Here is a 15,868-nt window from a genome sequence, read left to right as displayed (position 1 = left end):
CACGTTCAGCACAGGTCCAAGTACTTGCAGAAGAAATGTTGTTCAGGAGCGGTTCCCGCAGCCTGCCTGTTTCTGGGTGCACTATATTCATACAGCAGCAGGACAACAAGTGAGGCAAGTAACTTGCCAGCAAGGAGGTTGCCAGGGCTTCTTTTCTTACACTGTCAGAAGTGTGAGTGCATTGAACGTGAGTTCATCTGGCACGGTTCTTCTCTGCCTGGAACTCTATAGCATATTGGTGTTTGTGCCGACACTCTTCAGTGAGAGGAAGACATACCTTTCCCAGTGGAAAGGTGTTGGGTAAAGCGGAAAGGCACATGCACTCTACCAACGCAGCAAGGTCCTCCAACAGCAGTACTCTGGGTGATGCACGGGGCTCGTGCTGGGGTAAGGGGATCCATGTCGAGCTTTTTGGAAAGAAATTTCCTTCCAGAGAAAGCAGGGTCCCGTTAGCTTGCTGCAAGGGACCACGAGACAGCTAAGGCGGCTGTGTATACCAGGACTTGCAAGAGAGTGAAGGAGGCAGGTGGAGTTGGCGGAGGCAGAACTGAACTCCAAGAAGCTGAAGAGAGATTACACTTTCCTCCTGGTACTTTTATGCCAGAGTGCCAGAGCCATCTGACCCCACCTGCCTTTAATGATCTTGGCTGAGGTGTCTTAAATAAAAAGACAACTGAGATCACAGGGAAGGACAATGGCTTCAAATCATCTGGTTTCTTGGTTAGAAGATGGGGATTAGGAACAAGAGAACAACAGCAAGCTGCTACATACAAAATAGGCAAACTAAGTGTATAAGCCTACTGGATTTATAGAAGAGATATTGGCACATACCAGGAAAATTTCAAGCCAAATGTATGACAGCATTCCTTACACCCCTCCCACCCATTGCCATATCCCAGCTTAATGTAAAGCCTTTTGGCTTCCAAAGGCTCATAGCTATTTTTTATTGTTTAAACAGGTCAACAATTGCAATCATATGTTGACTCCAGGCAATACACAAACACGATGATGTGTTAATATACAGCAACACTTGGATGGAGTTTCTACAATTTTGCTGCTGTTAACAGTCATGTGTATGATTGCAGCTGGGCTGGTATCTCCTAAGGCTACCTCGGAAAACTAGGAAGCTATCACTGTTGTGCCATTACCAAGAAGCCAGCGTGAGATCAGTAAATGAGTTCTATTTTTAATATAAGTATAAACTCCATTTCTGGAAATCATTTTGGGGGGAGGATTCTCACACCAACTGTACTTTGGCTTGTTTTTAAGGCTGCTTTAGAAAGGTGCTGCTCCCACCGCCAAGAAGCATCCTTTTAACAAGAATTGAGCTGGAATGGGATATGGATGGTGGCATCTTTGTAAGATAGGATGGGAGAGGATCCTACAGGCATATCTGTGTGCAGCTGTCTGCAAAAAAACATCTTCACCATGCTGAGGGGGGAATTGAGTAGTACAAAGATTCTGGCTAGTGCCTACAACAAAGACATCCAAAACACTTGGCACTGAAGTAATTCTGTTTATTTCACACCAGGGAAGTGTGCAGCTAGGTTACGTAGATACCTTTCCAACGGATGGGATAATTTTGCTCCAATATAAATTTCCACATGCTCAGTAGCCTTCATGACCAGGTTGCACCTGTGGAGCAGCTACCATTAAACATACAGCAAGCCGCACTTCGTGTCAGCTCCAACATACATTGAAAGCAACCTTTCTCAAAAGCACTTGCAAAACGTCCCTCCCCCCACGCATAAGCTTTAGTTTCCCCACAGCCTGCTCAGGCATACACAGCGATACCCCAAACGGAGCCTGGCTCACATTTTCCAGACAGGCATTTTCTACTGTTGTGTCACCAACCACAGACCTTGCAAGGCATAAATCAGGTATTAACATTCCCCGTGCTTTATTTTGCAACCCGACCGGGACAAGACCCATCATTTCTTTCTTTGTTAGCACACTGGGAACTCTGAGATGCCAGAATTTTAGTGACAAATGACCTTTTACACCTACCACAGCTATCAAACAGTTGGCCTAGACTTAACTGAATGCCAGTCTCAGTCCGGTATTAGACAGATGCATAATGTACTACTTACAGCTTCACTCCTTTCTCTTAATTTTCATGCTAGCTATTTAATTTGCTTTATATTTTTTTTTCATGTTCAGAAACCTTATTAAAGTTGTTATGGAAAAAATAAATTTATTATTCAACATACTCAAATTTTTTCAAAATGGAATGACCCTCTTTGTTTTTTTTTTGTTTTCATTTACAACTGGTTCCATTCAGTTTGACTGTTTTTATCTTTTCTATTTATAACCAGCACCAAAAAGAAAATTATCATGGATACAGTACATATGCAAATTAGCTAATGGAAAAATATATACATTTCACTCTGTAATGAAAAACTTAAATGATATTATTGCCATGGAGAATATATCCCTGTATTATAATAAAATATCAAGCAATAATCGACCGCTAAGATTCTTTTCCACCAACAAAAAATAGCACCATACATGAGATAGTGAGAATCTACACTCAATAACACAATTGTGCAACTAGAAATGTACAGTACTTTAGTAACAGTACAGAGTATTGTTTACAATATGGAAATACCACCACTGTAATCAAAAGAGTGTCAATCTCTTACGAACAACTAAAAAAAGTATTGTCATAGATACACGGAAACAAACAACTTTCTTTTCACCAGTATGTAGTAACTGAGGGCAGAGCATAGCTGTAAATTCATAGTAAAGCTCCTATAAAATGATACAAAACAGAAGTGCAGGAGTATTGAACAGAATTAAACTTTTTTAATTATTATTATTTTTCTGGCTATTATAAAATGGGAAGGTTGTCACCGTATGAAGTAAGAGAATGTAATAAAATGGAGCTGTGTTGTGCCATCAGTTTTTAATTAATGTCGGTTTCTGATTAGAAAAAAGAAGAGGCTGATGCACCCTAACCTGTAGGCTGTGAGAGCAAATGAGGTGTTTTTTTCAGTGCTCAGACATTCGAAAGACTTCCTTGTAAATTCATGTTTCCTTAGGTAGGACCCAGAACTTGGACCCAAATGTCCTTTGAAGTCCAGGACCCAGCATACTGGGACAGGCCACAGGTCTAATTAGCCTAGTATGCTGCTCTGGACAGTGGCCAGTAGTGAATTATTAGTGAAAAACATAAGAACTAAAATCCTTCCTTTCCTATGTACCTTTCTAAGAGCCCACATTTGGCCTAGAGAGGGTGACAGATCAGCACCGGAAGGAAAAATGAGCCCTGCTCTTTAAAAGCACTTTTGATTCCCATTAATAATAAATGCACATACTATTCTTCCAAGGTAACAGAGAAGCTCGGTGGCAAATCCTTCAACAGCCTAACGTGAGTGTTAGTAATGCCAAAAATGATCAGCAGGGGGGTGGCGTTTCATCGGGCCAGGCCACTTCATGGGCAAATGTTGCCCATCAAAAGAAAAACAGCAAACTCCCAACGAAGCGAGGGATGTAAGGGGACCCCTCTCAGCCAAACTGCTGTGAGGTGGCTGTGGTGGCAGGGAGGCAGCCAGGACAGTCACAGCCCTGCTGTACAGGCAGGGCTGCCTTACTGCAGGGTACGACAGCAGGCAAGGGGGAAAAAAACCTACCACTGTGCATTACCAATATAAATTAGGTCCTCTGGGCTCTGTCTGATCTCTTGGGACATTCTCATTAGCAGTTCATCTACTGATTAATTTGCCTAACTGAACATCACCGCGGTATTGCCTAAATCTTCCCTTTCACACCTGCCAGCAACATTTTCCATTGATTATTTGCTAAGCAGTTACACAACCTCTGCGTTTGGGCTACGGGGTGGGAATAACAGAAGGAGGAGGTCTGATCCTGACTACAAGATGCCAAAGGAACATCCAGTACAACAAAAAACAAGTTGGAATCATTTCCCTGATAGAGAAAATCATCTGGGGCATCGGAAAGCAGAGCTGTTTGAGACAGGCACTTGAGAAAAAATTGTGTGCAAATGTGCCTTTGTGCATACAGGCCAGCCCTTGTGTGCACACACGCTCGTTTGCACTAATGAGCGCAGATGCAAATGTGAAGCCCACACAGTATCACTCTGTTGAGGAACATTAGGTCCCTGTGCTGGAAAAACTTTGCTCTTAATAAAATGCTGATGAGTCATTCCAGCGAGGTTCTGGATATTGAAGGGATTGTGATAAGGAAGAAAAAGTTGCTTTAAAGATATGTTAGGTACTAAGAGTCTTCATCCCTCCTTGCATTGAAAAAAAGAGACAACAGCAACAAAGACAACTTGAGGACAAATGTGAGCTGCAATTCAGACCGGTCTAGGGGCTGGGGGTAGTAGCTGGGCTTAGGTCTGCACTCATCTCCAAAGAATAAAACAGTAACACACGGTTCTAGAGCGAGTACAAAGCTGCAATTCATCCAAACGGATCTGTCCGTACCTTGAAAAGTGGTCTGTAACTTAACCACTGCACAACTGACCTTGGACCCTGGCAAGGGAAATGATACGTGCTGGAGCAAGGTATGATAGAGAGACATCGATCTGTATGACTAACGGAGGGGACAAGCTCTGCCCTGGGTAGAGCTCCTGTTTCAAGTCTCACATCTCAGAGAGGCGTTTGGTTTAAAGTGCAGAGACATGGAAGGGAGTATCATATATGCAGCACTTGCTAAGTGCTGATAGCACCAGTCTGATAGCACCACAAGAGTAAGACAGGAAGCATTAAAATACAGGGGGTAAAACCCAATCCTTACTGAAGGCAATGAAAGTCTTAGCCTTATGGCTTCAACAAGCTCAGGATTTCACTTTGAATGTCTTTTATCACTGACTACTTTTGATTCAAAAGGCTACGTAACCTCGGATGGATACAAGAGCCAAGAGATAGGAAACACCTGTTCTGCTCTCTACTCTGTCCTTCACACAAAGGTTGTTCCAAATCCTGTTTCTGTACCAACCCTGTCCAGTTTCATGGTTGTCTTAAAAAAAATAAATTCAGTCTCATTATCTGATTGACTTCTAAGACCTGGAGAGAGATTAGGCCAAGCAATCCTCCAGTGGGTTCTACTGGATGAAACAATCTCTGGCTTCTCCCATCTCATGTAAATGGTTCTTGCTTAAAAATAGCTATCTACTGCTGTTAATGCACTTCCATTTCATTAAGCTCAGAGAAAAATTAGGTTTCATAAAAGAAACTATATTATTCTGTGGAGAAGAGAGAGAGGATTGTTTTTTAAAATTAGAAAGAAGAGCAGACCCTATTAGTTGCTCTAAGAAATATGACTTGGAATGTTGGATATTATTGTACTGAGTTTTCTGCAGGAATTTCAGAGCTGTCCATCCTCTGCTATCGGTTTTCACAAGCTTTTACAGCAAATCCTCTCTTTAAATTAAGCCTGTCATTTATGTGTGTCCCTCCAAGCCCACTCCACAGTGGGATAACTGCTGGGAACAGAAAACATCAGATGAAAGCCAAGATTAAAAGATTAAGTAATGTCTCTACCTTTGCTGAATTATTTTGCCAGAGGCCTCCCTCCATGGAGGTACCCATAACCTTAGTCAATGTAATCACTTTGCAACTCTTGTCCTTTTCTTTAATGGTAGCAAGCCATCCAGTGGCTGGTGATTTAATATATTAAAGTAAAAAGCATTAATGAAAAATGTAAGGATGTCAAAATAAGATAAAATGATTGGCTCCTTGAGATGACTCTTTCTGTTTGTTTTTTTTTTTGTTTTTTTTTTTTTTAAGGTGGATGAGTGGATTACTTTGGTATCCAGTCTGTAGAATTAGTTTCAAGTCTTATTAGGTATGCTTTGGAATCCACCACATTGTAGCAACGCATGAAGTTCCAGTACTCAGACCTACTAGTCCGTGATTTACATACAAATAGCTGTAATACTCTAAGAAGTAGCACAGGTTCATTAACTCTTCTGCTGCATCTTGTTTGCATAAAAGTCTCTGCAAGTCTGGCAACAGCGTTGATACCACCGCATGTCTTGGCACAGATTCTTCTCCCGGATCACCCTGCAGTACACTGTCCACTGGTCGCCTGTGCACTTGTACGTGAGAGCAGCTTTGGACAAGAAAAGAAAGGAGAAACTAGCAGATTAGCCAGAGAACAGCATTGCAGGTGTGATCAAAATCACTGCATCTGAGGGAAGAAAGGGCCAACCCTGCCGTCAGCACTGGAGATCAGCAGATGTTCTTTCTACTGAAATATCAGGCTCTTGGAAGTGCTTAGTGCAAGGGTGTAGCTGGGCATGACTGTGGGAGCACCAGCCTCCTCACGTTGTACCTATTTTGTCTCAGTGACAAACAGGCCTAGATGAAGAAAATGTCTAAAGCATCGCCCTAGATTTCAGCACATGAACACCTCGCAGCAGTCGGTGGGAGGCTGCGTGCTCCCAGGGCGAGTGCTTTGCTAGGGCAGGCTTTCAGGAGCGGCCATCATCCTCTCAGCGGAAAACGTTTTTACAGATGAGCAAAATCAAACCCAGTTTGATGGATGTAAAGCTAAATTAATAGCAAGTAAAAATAGTACTTCTTAGTTTAGCAAGAGCAGTAGGACAACAATTAGCTACTGAGAGGAGGGGCTGGGTGGCTGAAACTTCCTCAGACTGACAAAAGGTTTGTGCAGGGGGTAAAGCAGCATGAAGACGCTGCTGCTGAATCTGTTCACAATATCATTAAAGGGTCACATGTGCTTTTATAAAAAAAGTAAGACTAGCGAAATTGTACACTTGATAAAAATGCACACATAGAGTGAGTGCTTTTTATGGTATGTGAAATATAAATTGTATGTAGCATCCTTACGAATGCTGTGACAATCGGAAAACCTTCTAAATGAATATTGTGTCCTCTGAGCTTGGGAAAAATGGTTTAATTAAAGAACATCGAAAGGTGCTGACCCAGCAGCATCCTGAGTCCCTTGTTGCTCATCTCTGCTGCACGAAACCAGGAAAGGCCCTTATCCTGTATTTAGCTGCGAGTCTCAGTGCCAAGCACCAGAAAATGATGGCAGCAAAACTGGTAGGCATGTTTATCACTGAAGCTTCATTCAGTTGGAGGAGAAGCAAAAGCTTCATAGAACCTGCTGGAATGAAGTTGCACTGTCCCAGCAAAAATGGAACGTGAAGCCAATTTAAAAAAAAACTGATTGAGAGGAAAAAAAATTTGAGTGGAAGTGACCATCCTAAATGGCGGGAGGGTAGAGGTGTTTCTGAGTGTGCCAGCAGTGGAGGGGCTTTTTGAGGCGGTTAGACCCGCAGCACTCCCCACTAGCTTTGGTTTCGACCAGGCACAGCCTTCAGAAAAGCTGATGTAGCTGAATAAACTACACACCTTGCAAGAACATCTGAGATGAGAGACTTTATGCAACAGAAAGAGACCAAGCCACAAACAAGGCTAGGACTCAAATATTTTGGAGGTCCAGGGTCGCTCATAGGTTGTGAAGTAAGGCAGGAAGCAACACGGGTCAGGCGCCCGAGGAACAGAATAAACCCCCTCTGATCGTGTCATCACTAAAGGACACTGGGCACAGATGTAAAAGTCAGGTGAGGTGAACTCCACACTTAGATACTTCTGAAAATGTTACCTGGGACGAAAAACATTCTGGAGTGGGGACAAGGCAGCATGGCGTTTGTAGACTACTGGAATTTTTTTCTGTATAATCTTTTTTGGTGAGGTTTCCATTGCAGAACACAGAAAATTTTGTTTAAAGATAATCCAGTAAGAATTTGTTTATAAGCAGGAAGAGCAAAACACTCAATGATATATCTTTCTGCTAATATCAAATATCATTGTTTCTGGCCCTGGTGATTCCAAGCCTGGTTTAGAGACAAAAGCATCCCAAATTACTTGCAGATTACTTTCAGCAGGGACTTGAGCCTCCTTAGTCTTCTAAACACGTGAGCTTTTTATTGCTTTGTCCTAAAATGTGAATTAGGATGGATTTCTTGTCTCATCAGTGTATCAAGGGCTTACTTCTCAAATGAAATGTTTTCCTTCCACTATGCTCTTAGTGCTAAAGTATCTGGGAAGTACTCTCATATGTTCTTAAACAAAAGAGGTTAGAAGCTCCTCAGTATGACTGCATTTGCAAGAATAAAATTTCCCATATTCTTTTAAACATCTGTTAAACTTTTGGGAAACAAATTTCAGTTCAGAAGCTTCAAGTTCAGTCCTAGTTTAACTGTTATTTAATACTGGACTATTAGAAAATAGTTCTCTATTACTTAGCAGTTCTGCCTTTTCATGTGTATTAGAGGCTTCTTAGCCAAAGGACTGGCACTGCTGAGAGGGTGGAGGCTGATCTTTCTGGTAAGCTCCTAGCAGCATTGTTTACAACCCAGCCTCTTCTACTGAAAAGTAATGGGAGGCACCGATGAGGCTGTGTCAGTGTAGCTGATGGCGTAGTTTAGCTTCATCTTACTGGTGATGATGTGTGAAACGTAAAGAAACCAGCTTGGTTCTTGGAGCTGTGGCTGAACACACTGGGCTGGAGTTTGGAAAAATATATTTTTATTTCCTTATGAACTGAGCAAATATGACGTTGAAAAACATGGATTCCCACAATTTTATATTAACAGAAGCATTCTTAACTAGGGCCATTTCTTAAATACAGTGTTAAGGTGTTCTGGGGAACAGAAGGCTTATCACCGTATTCTCATCTCAGCCAGGTACCCACGGGATGCAGGGAGGGTGAGGAGGACAGTGACAGAAAATCAAAGGGTTCGCAGAAAGAGGCTGGATGCTCTCTTGCCTCCCTGGGCAAATTAATTCATCAAACCACATTCTCGTGGCAGCAAATGAAAAGGGTAAAAAAGCCAGTGATGCTCTACTTGTCAAGGTCATGTACTTTTCCTGGGGCACTGATAAATAAATTACTGTACTTTACACTCACCCCAGTGAAAGCAGTGTGTGAAGGTGTTTGTGATGGAGAAAGATACGCCTGTCAGCTCCCTTCCCTCTGTGATCAATCAATCAATCACCCACCATTTTTGTGCTCCTCTTGGTCTCTCAGGTCTCTCCAGTGCTGAGCACTCCAGCTTGGGCAAAGTCTGAGACAGGGATTGATGAATAAAAGAGGACCTATTCACACTAGACCTTTAGTCTAGAGTCTGACTGCAGGGCTCTCTCCTAATTTCTGGCCCTGGGCAATGCTTGGAAGCCCCACTTTTATCACACTGGGCACACTGGGACCCTGGGCTTTGTCTGGTCCTTCACAGGCGGCACCTTCCCCCCAACACCCCTCACTCACCAAGTCTGGGCGAGGTAATTGTGTTGACGTTTATCTTCTCATTGCAGACCTCTTGGTGGCACTGCCTGTAGGCCGCTGGCTTGGACAGGACAGGGCACTCATTGCCGTGGCGCCCGGTGACTTTGTGCATACACTGCACCACTCGTGACTGGAGGCCCTTCCCACAGGTTGAGGAGCACTGGAGGAGAGAAGGCACTGAGACATGGTCCAAACCGAGCAGCCTCAAAATCACATATACGCATACACCAGAAAAATCACTGCCAGAGCTGAGGTGTGCAGCAGACTGGCAGCTCGCTACGGTGCTGAGGACTCAACAACGGGGGCATCGTGTCAGCCAGGGACCCTCATAGAGCTGTTGCATTTATCCATGATGATTTTGCAGCTTCAGGGAGTGCTGTGAGCAGAGGAACTGCCCTGGCACAGGGAAGGAAGCTGTTGTCTTTCTGTCTGGACTTGCTCTGAGTCCACCTACACTGACTGTCCCTTGGATGCCCACAAGGTTCAAGCAGGCAAAGGTGCAATTCCCTCCACCAGCCACAAAGAGGCAAAGCTGGAAAATGTATACTGCTTCATTACAGACGAGCAGCTTCCACCCCCCTGCCCAAGAGTGACCCAAGTGGTACTGGTTGCCTTGGCTTAAAAGCCCTCTCCAAGACTTGGATTGTCTAACAAGGCTTCCTCCACAGACAAGACGACCACTGCCAGGCACTGATACAAGATAAAACCAAGGATTACAGCAGAGGCAGGCAGCTCCTACTGCATGCCCAGACCTCTATAGAAGCTCTGTTCCAGTATATGGGAGAACACATCAGGTATTCAAGCATTCACGCTCATCTACCCCTGCTAACTGTCTGGCACTTGTCTGTCCTCCTGGGAGCAACTGCAAATTGTACTCCACGGGTTTTGGCTTCTATTAGCCAGGAGGCCCAGCCTGTTTATATGCTCTCTTTGTTGTCATACAGTTGGAGTCCCTGCCTCTCCCTCCCTCTTCCCCTGGCCCAGTCGCTTGTGATTTACAATGTCCTACTTGCACGCTGTTCAATTTTAATAAAGCAAACACAGTGAGCACAGTGAGGTGCACCAGCTGGAGTTAATAAAAGAAACTTGTATTTAAAATAAAGAAACAATGGGTTGCAGGACTTTGGTAAGATTCCTATTTCTGCTAAAGCCACACACAAGCTGTGTGTGGGGAGAGGAGGAGGTGGGGAAAACTCAGGAGATGTAATTAGGATGATGTAAAAAACGATCATGTTTTCTGTCCTCTGGTGTTTCTGAACAAAGTCAGGGCAGTGGAGTTCTCTCTGTGAAAACCACTATTGCCTCAGAGTGGTCCTTGTTAAAAATGGCGTGCCAAACATTAAAGTGGCTCAAAAGATGAGCACTACTGAGGTTGGACTGAAGTCCAAGGACAAAGGATGTGTGTGCAGTGTGGATGCTTGTAAGGCTAGGACCCAGGGTCAAAAGAACTCATGGATGCACGTAGGCTTCCACCTCTCCCATCTATAGGGGAGGGCACAGCGAAGCCAAAGCTGTGGTTATTTTGTCCTGTAAGTATCACCAAAAAAACCCTGCTCTTCTCAAAGACCATCTGATACAAGAAGTATAGCCTTGTTCTGGGCTGGAGCACAGGAAGCTTTTCCTTCCTGTGTGAATCACTGAAAGGCCCAATAATAAATGGCCTCAGATTAACAGGACCACGTAAAATAGGGCTGATGGAGTCCTGCTTCAGACAACGCAGTGCAGAAATATATTTGCACAATGTGAACACTTTATTTCTCGGCAGGAGGAGTTGTAGGATCAGTGAAGTCTGTTGTCAAAAATAACAAAGACTCTAACAAAGTCATTCACATTAACGACTGTTTATTGTCAGGTTTCTTGTATTTGGTGTACTCAGCAAATCTGTATTTGCTTTTCTCTTCATTTTTCTCCTATATTCCACCTGCTCTTTATTCTTCTTCTTTCTCTGAGTGCCTTTCTCTAGACTGAACTTCTCCATTCAGAACAACCTCTGGCTCAGATTCCTTTTGGACTTTGCCACTGGTGTGCAGTTTACCTCTGCGTTTCCAGCTATGCAGCCCTCTCCATGACCTGATTATCATATTTGGAAGGTAGCAGTCATGCTATATGAAAAATTTACAGGCATTCTGGAACTTCTTTTTTTAAATACATAATTGGCTTTTTCCCTTTTCATCCTTCTTATTTCAGTTTAGGGTCAACACACTAGTTTACAACAGATTTTTTGCACTTGGGTTTTTAGATGTTGACTTGACATCAAAATTTGGTCACCGTCTATTAACAGCTCAACAGTGGTTATGGGATTTAGGGCTATGCTGAATGAGCCCCTCCCCGTATGCCCTACAGTGAACTGTTCCAAAAAGCAATTGTTAGAAGTCCCTTATCTAAACCACCTTCATTACTTGAGCTTCTGCAGTGAGATGTAGGCATTTCATTAGTCTTGGGTGTCCGTCTGCTCTTACCCAGCACTGTGTGCCCTCAGTCACTTCCACCAGTCTGGAAGCCAGTCAGGCATGGCCATTACATTTGGATTTAAAGTTAACAACTTTTATCCGGATAAACGCAACTATTAGGCCCTTCCACTTCACTAGTCATACGCAACCTCTAATCCTCAGGATTTCAATGGCACTTTCAGCCTTCAGAGGGCTTTACTAATCTTAATCCTCACAAAACTTTTTGCAAGGGGAGTGAATTGCACATCCATTTTACGAACAGAAGAGCTGTTATCACTTAAGCATAAAATAACCCATTGAGGCCATGGGGTTCCTTCACGTGATTGTAATATAGTGAGCCTGAAACCCCTGTCTCTGGCTTTTAGGCATTCCCTGTGCTTATGAATGCTCTTAGCAGAGGGGAAAAAATAAATAAAAAAAAAGAAGGGAAGAAAGAAAATAGCATTTTTCTCATAAGGTGAATAAGGTTTTCAGATACCAATATACAAACACTCACCTGCCTTTGTCTGTGTTCCTGTCTCTGCATTTGTTAACCAGCAAGGAGGGCAAGCAATGAAACTTTTTTCCACAGACACTGCCAACTCCAATCCTTAGACAAATAACAGCAGAGTTTTTGCCCGAAGCAGTTTTATTCCTTCTCCTGGGAGACTGGGATCATCACCTATGCTATGCAATTAGTTTTTCACAGCCAGGAAGACAGATTTTAACATCTTTCTTGAACTCTTTTGGGCTTGGCAGCTAAAGGAAGGTTGGACATCTGGCTTATTTTAAGACGAAATTTTCAACTCTGTACTTGGATAGTCTCTTTCCTAGGAATTTCAATAGGAAATAGGAATAGATACAAAATACATACAAAGGGGGAATTGTTACTCATGCTGCACTATGAAGAGAGGACATCATTAAAAGAGGCATAAAAATCAAACTCCAACTGAACAGCAAATTCCCATAAATACCTTCCCTCCTACTCTGGACAGCTAAACGCATTGCTATAGTCTCTCTGTTCCCAAATATTTATGGAGCAAGTAAGCATATCCAGAGAACAATTTTCAGGGCTAGAGTCACTCTGTGCCCCCTGACACAGGACCCTCAGGCTCGGACACAGGTTATGAGGAGTTTGAGTAAGGAAAGGTGCTGTGGCCATCTTGCAAACAGAGCCCTTCCAGGCAGCCAACAGCTGCCGGAGAGAGCATATCGCTTGTGGCAGAGTGTGCCTGGGCTGCAGGGGCAAAAGTACCATTACAGCTCAGTGTAGCCGGTACAGTTCCACTGTGCAGAACGCAGGGAGGCTCCAGTGCTGCACAGTGAAATTGTGCTGATCGTATTGAAAAATGCTGTTGATGGACGCTGGACTTTTTGGGCAAATATTGAGTTCTCACAATGCTATTAACAAACATACCCTGAAACATACTCTGAGAATCAGAAAAGCCCTTACAAGCATTGATGTATTGACGTTGTGTATCTCAAGATACACACGTTTTGATGTCATGATGGAGTAAAGTGATCTGTGGATGTGGAGGACCGGTTTTGGAACCTGGTTTGGAGCTGCGTGAATCTCTGTCTGCCACCTGAACTGCTACGCACCTACTGAGAGAAAACCCACAGGCTTCTTGCCTGGGAAGCTGGGGCTCGGACAAGTGGCTGAATGGAGACACTGGTGTCAAACAAAGAAGTGTTTTTTTCCTTCCACCAGGCATTGCCAGTGATATCACCATCAGAAAAATGCATATGCAAAATTCATGTAGTTTAACCACGATGCACTAAACTGACAATAGAGCCATTGTAAACTGGGAATCCACCCACATGCAAAGATCAAAGGATTGTTCAACACTGTAAGAAAAGGGGGGTTAATGAACAGTTACAAAAAGCGAACCTAATGAGAGCCCTTGTAATTCCCAGTTCAAACACCGCTTGAGAAGGGAAAAGAAATACAAAAATGCCTCCATTCACATTCTTTGGCAGTAACATGCAAGCCAGTGGGGATATCCAGAAGGAAATAAACTCACAAATTGTCAAGGCAGCAGCTGCATTCATCAGCTTAAAGAAGATTTACTCACTGAAAAACTCCAACCTTAAGACCAAGCTATGATTTTTCAACTGGAATGCTATTTCTACCTTAGGATACTGATATGAAAGCTTGAAATCCACCAAAGGTGCTGACAGATGCCTAATTGCTTTGAAAGCAAATGCCTCAGGAGAATATTAGGTATTAAAATAGAATGAATTTACAGTAAGTGTTGAGCTATGTCAGGGACTTCATCAACTCCTGATCTACAAAAGATAGCCAGAGAAAGAGAGAGGAATAAGAATGAATGAAGCGAGGGCAGGGCTGCTGTTGAGCAGCTGGAGGAACGCGTAAGAAAGACCAGTCCAAAGAAGCCCTGTGTTGAGGCTTAATGGGGACAGGAAAAGGTCCAGATTTACCACCATAGAGCACAGGCTCTGATCTGTTCAGGATTGAATGGGATAATGAAGCATAGCTTACGCCTTAGCTGAGGGCCGCTGGCTAGGCAGGGATGCATTCATAACACGTGTCACCTTTAAAAACGTCACTTTTCTAACTTCTAAGAGATGTTAGTCTCTGTTTTAAGAGACTTCCTTTTTCAAGCAGAAGGTCATAGCATTCCTTCAGCCAATCCTGAATGCACTCCAATATTTAGAAGGCTGATCTGTTGGAGGGAGATATAGTTCAAGATGACTGTCATAACTAAGCTGAAGGCAAGATGGTTTTTTTCTTTATTCGTCAGTCTGCAGTCATCTGATGTTTAAAGATACTAGTTTGTCCCCAATTTGCTGAAAGTTGCTGAAGCCAAGGATAACACTATGGTTAAAGCTCCAATATTCAGAGACAGAGTCATGCTTTACTGACTTCAGAGTTCAAGTATTTCAAGGCGTTAGGATAGGGTAGAGAGTTTTTCCCCCCAGGGGTCTTATTTCTTGCTTCTATGAAAGTCAGAAAGAAAGCAAGACAAGTTCTTATTAATAACATTCTAACACGACATCTGAGATGAATGACAAATGTCCTGTAATTACCCCGTTCCTGAGACCTTAATAGTACACATGTGTGTGCTCTGAAAGTCAGTGCTCCGGACACCTTAACATCAGGCTTTTTTTGAGTATCGCTAATTTAAACTCTATAGTTCTAGCTGAAAAGCAGCATGCAATAAGCTTTCATAAACACCAGGTCAACTTTCACCATGGCATCATCCTAAAGAAAGAAATTTCTGTCTTAGATCTGATAAGATCTAATTAGCCCAAAGCAAACTGTAAGCTGTTTTTCAAGCTTCCTTGTTCTTTCTTTCTTTTCTGTTTTTTTTTTTTTTTTGTTTTCTTTTTTTTTTCTTTTTCTTCTTTTTGAACCCCAGATCTGTAAAGAGAACGTATCTGGTCTTGCTTAGAACAATCTTTCATGTGAAAACTTTTGTGAAATGACTGATTTGTTTAATTTAGCCAAGAGAAAATGCATACCCTTCTGACTCAGTATGGGAAGAAACAATAAATTATAGCAGAAAAAGCTCATGGCTGATGTGACAGTATCTTAAAAAGAAGAGAGAGAAGCAATCTTTGCAAACTGCCTACAGCTGTGCTTTCAAACTGCACGACCCTAAGGAACAAGACCTGACCAGTACATCCAGCACATCTCACTGCATAATCAAGCTTGGCTTTGCTGTTCTGAAAAGTTCCATTGTGTACAGAGAGTTCAGAGATTAAGAGCTGAATGCATGAATATTCTGGGTAGTGACAGTGCCCTTAAGTACTTATGCGGTGCAGCCCAGGTGGATGCTACTGAGGAAATGTTATTTAATTCGTTATACCAATCAGGCAGAATTTACTTCTCACAAGCTTTCAAACTGGATTTCAGGAACAGGATCAAGCAGAGATGCAAAACAATACAGTATTGCCATATTCTAGCATGCCACCTGCAGCATGTGTGCAATGTCTGGATCTGTGGGAGGTACGAAGTGGAAGTACTCCATAGCTTATTCCACCTGAAAAACCGCAAGGAAATGATGCTGAAAAACATTTTATGTAAAAGGCATAATCAAGTTAATTTTAAGTAAACTAGATAGTAAGGGACAACCCTGTAACCGTGGGATCACATAAAAGCTCAGGCTGCTTGAGAATTCACCCTGCTTCTA

The 15,868-nt window shown here is 42.9% G+C and overlaps 1 protein-coding gene across 2 annotated transcripts in view; it reads right to left on the bottom strand.

Moving 5' to 3' along the window:
- Window positions 1-1,500: 1,500 nt before the first annotated feature.
- Window positions 1,501-15,868, bottom strand: part of ADAMTS17 (ADAM metallopeptidase with thrombospondin type 1 motif 17) — a 195,700-nt gene continuing 181,332 nt past the window's right edge. For both annotated transcript variants that reach the window (XM_064456130.1, XM_064456129.1), the window contains 2 exons: window positions 9,265-9,442; window positions 1,501-6,078 (listed from right to left, as the gene is read on the bottom strand). In XM_064456130.1, coding sequence (XP_064312200.1) covers window positions 5,927-6,078; window positions 9,265-9,442 — 330 coding nt within the window. In that variant the 3' untranslated portion in view covers window positions 1,501-5,926. The remainder of the gene's footprint in view (window positions 6,079-9,264; window positions 9,443-15,868) is intronic.

This window comes from Phalacrocorax carbo, chromosome 7 (assembly GCF_963921805.1).
Source record: "Phalacrocorax carbo chromosome 7, bPhaCar2.1, whole genome shotgun sequence".
NCBI classification, from domain to species: domain Eukaryota; kingdom Metazoa; phylum Chordata; class Aves; order Suliformes; family Phalacrocoracidae; genus Phalacrocorax; species Phalacrocorax carbo.
Note: the sequence above shows the minus strand (reverse complement) of the source record. Positions and strands in the feature narration are given on the sequence as shown.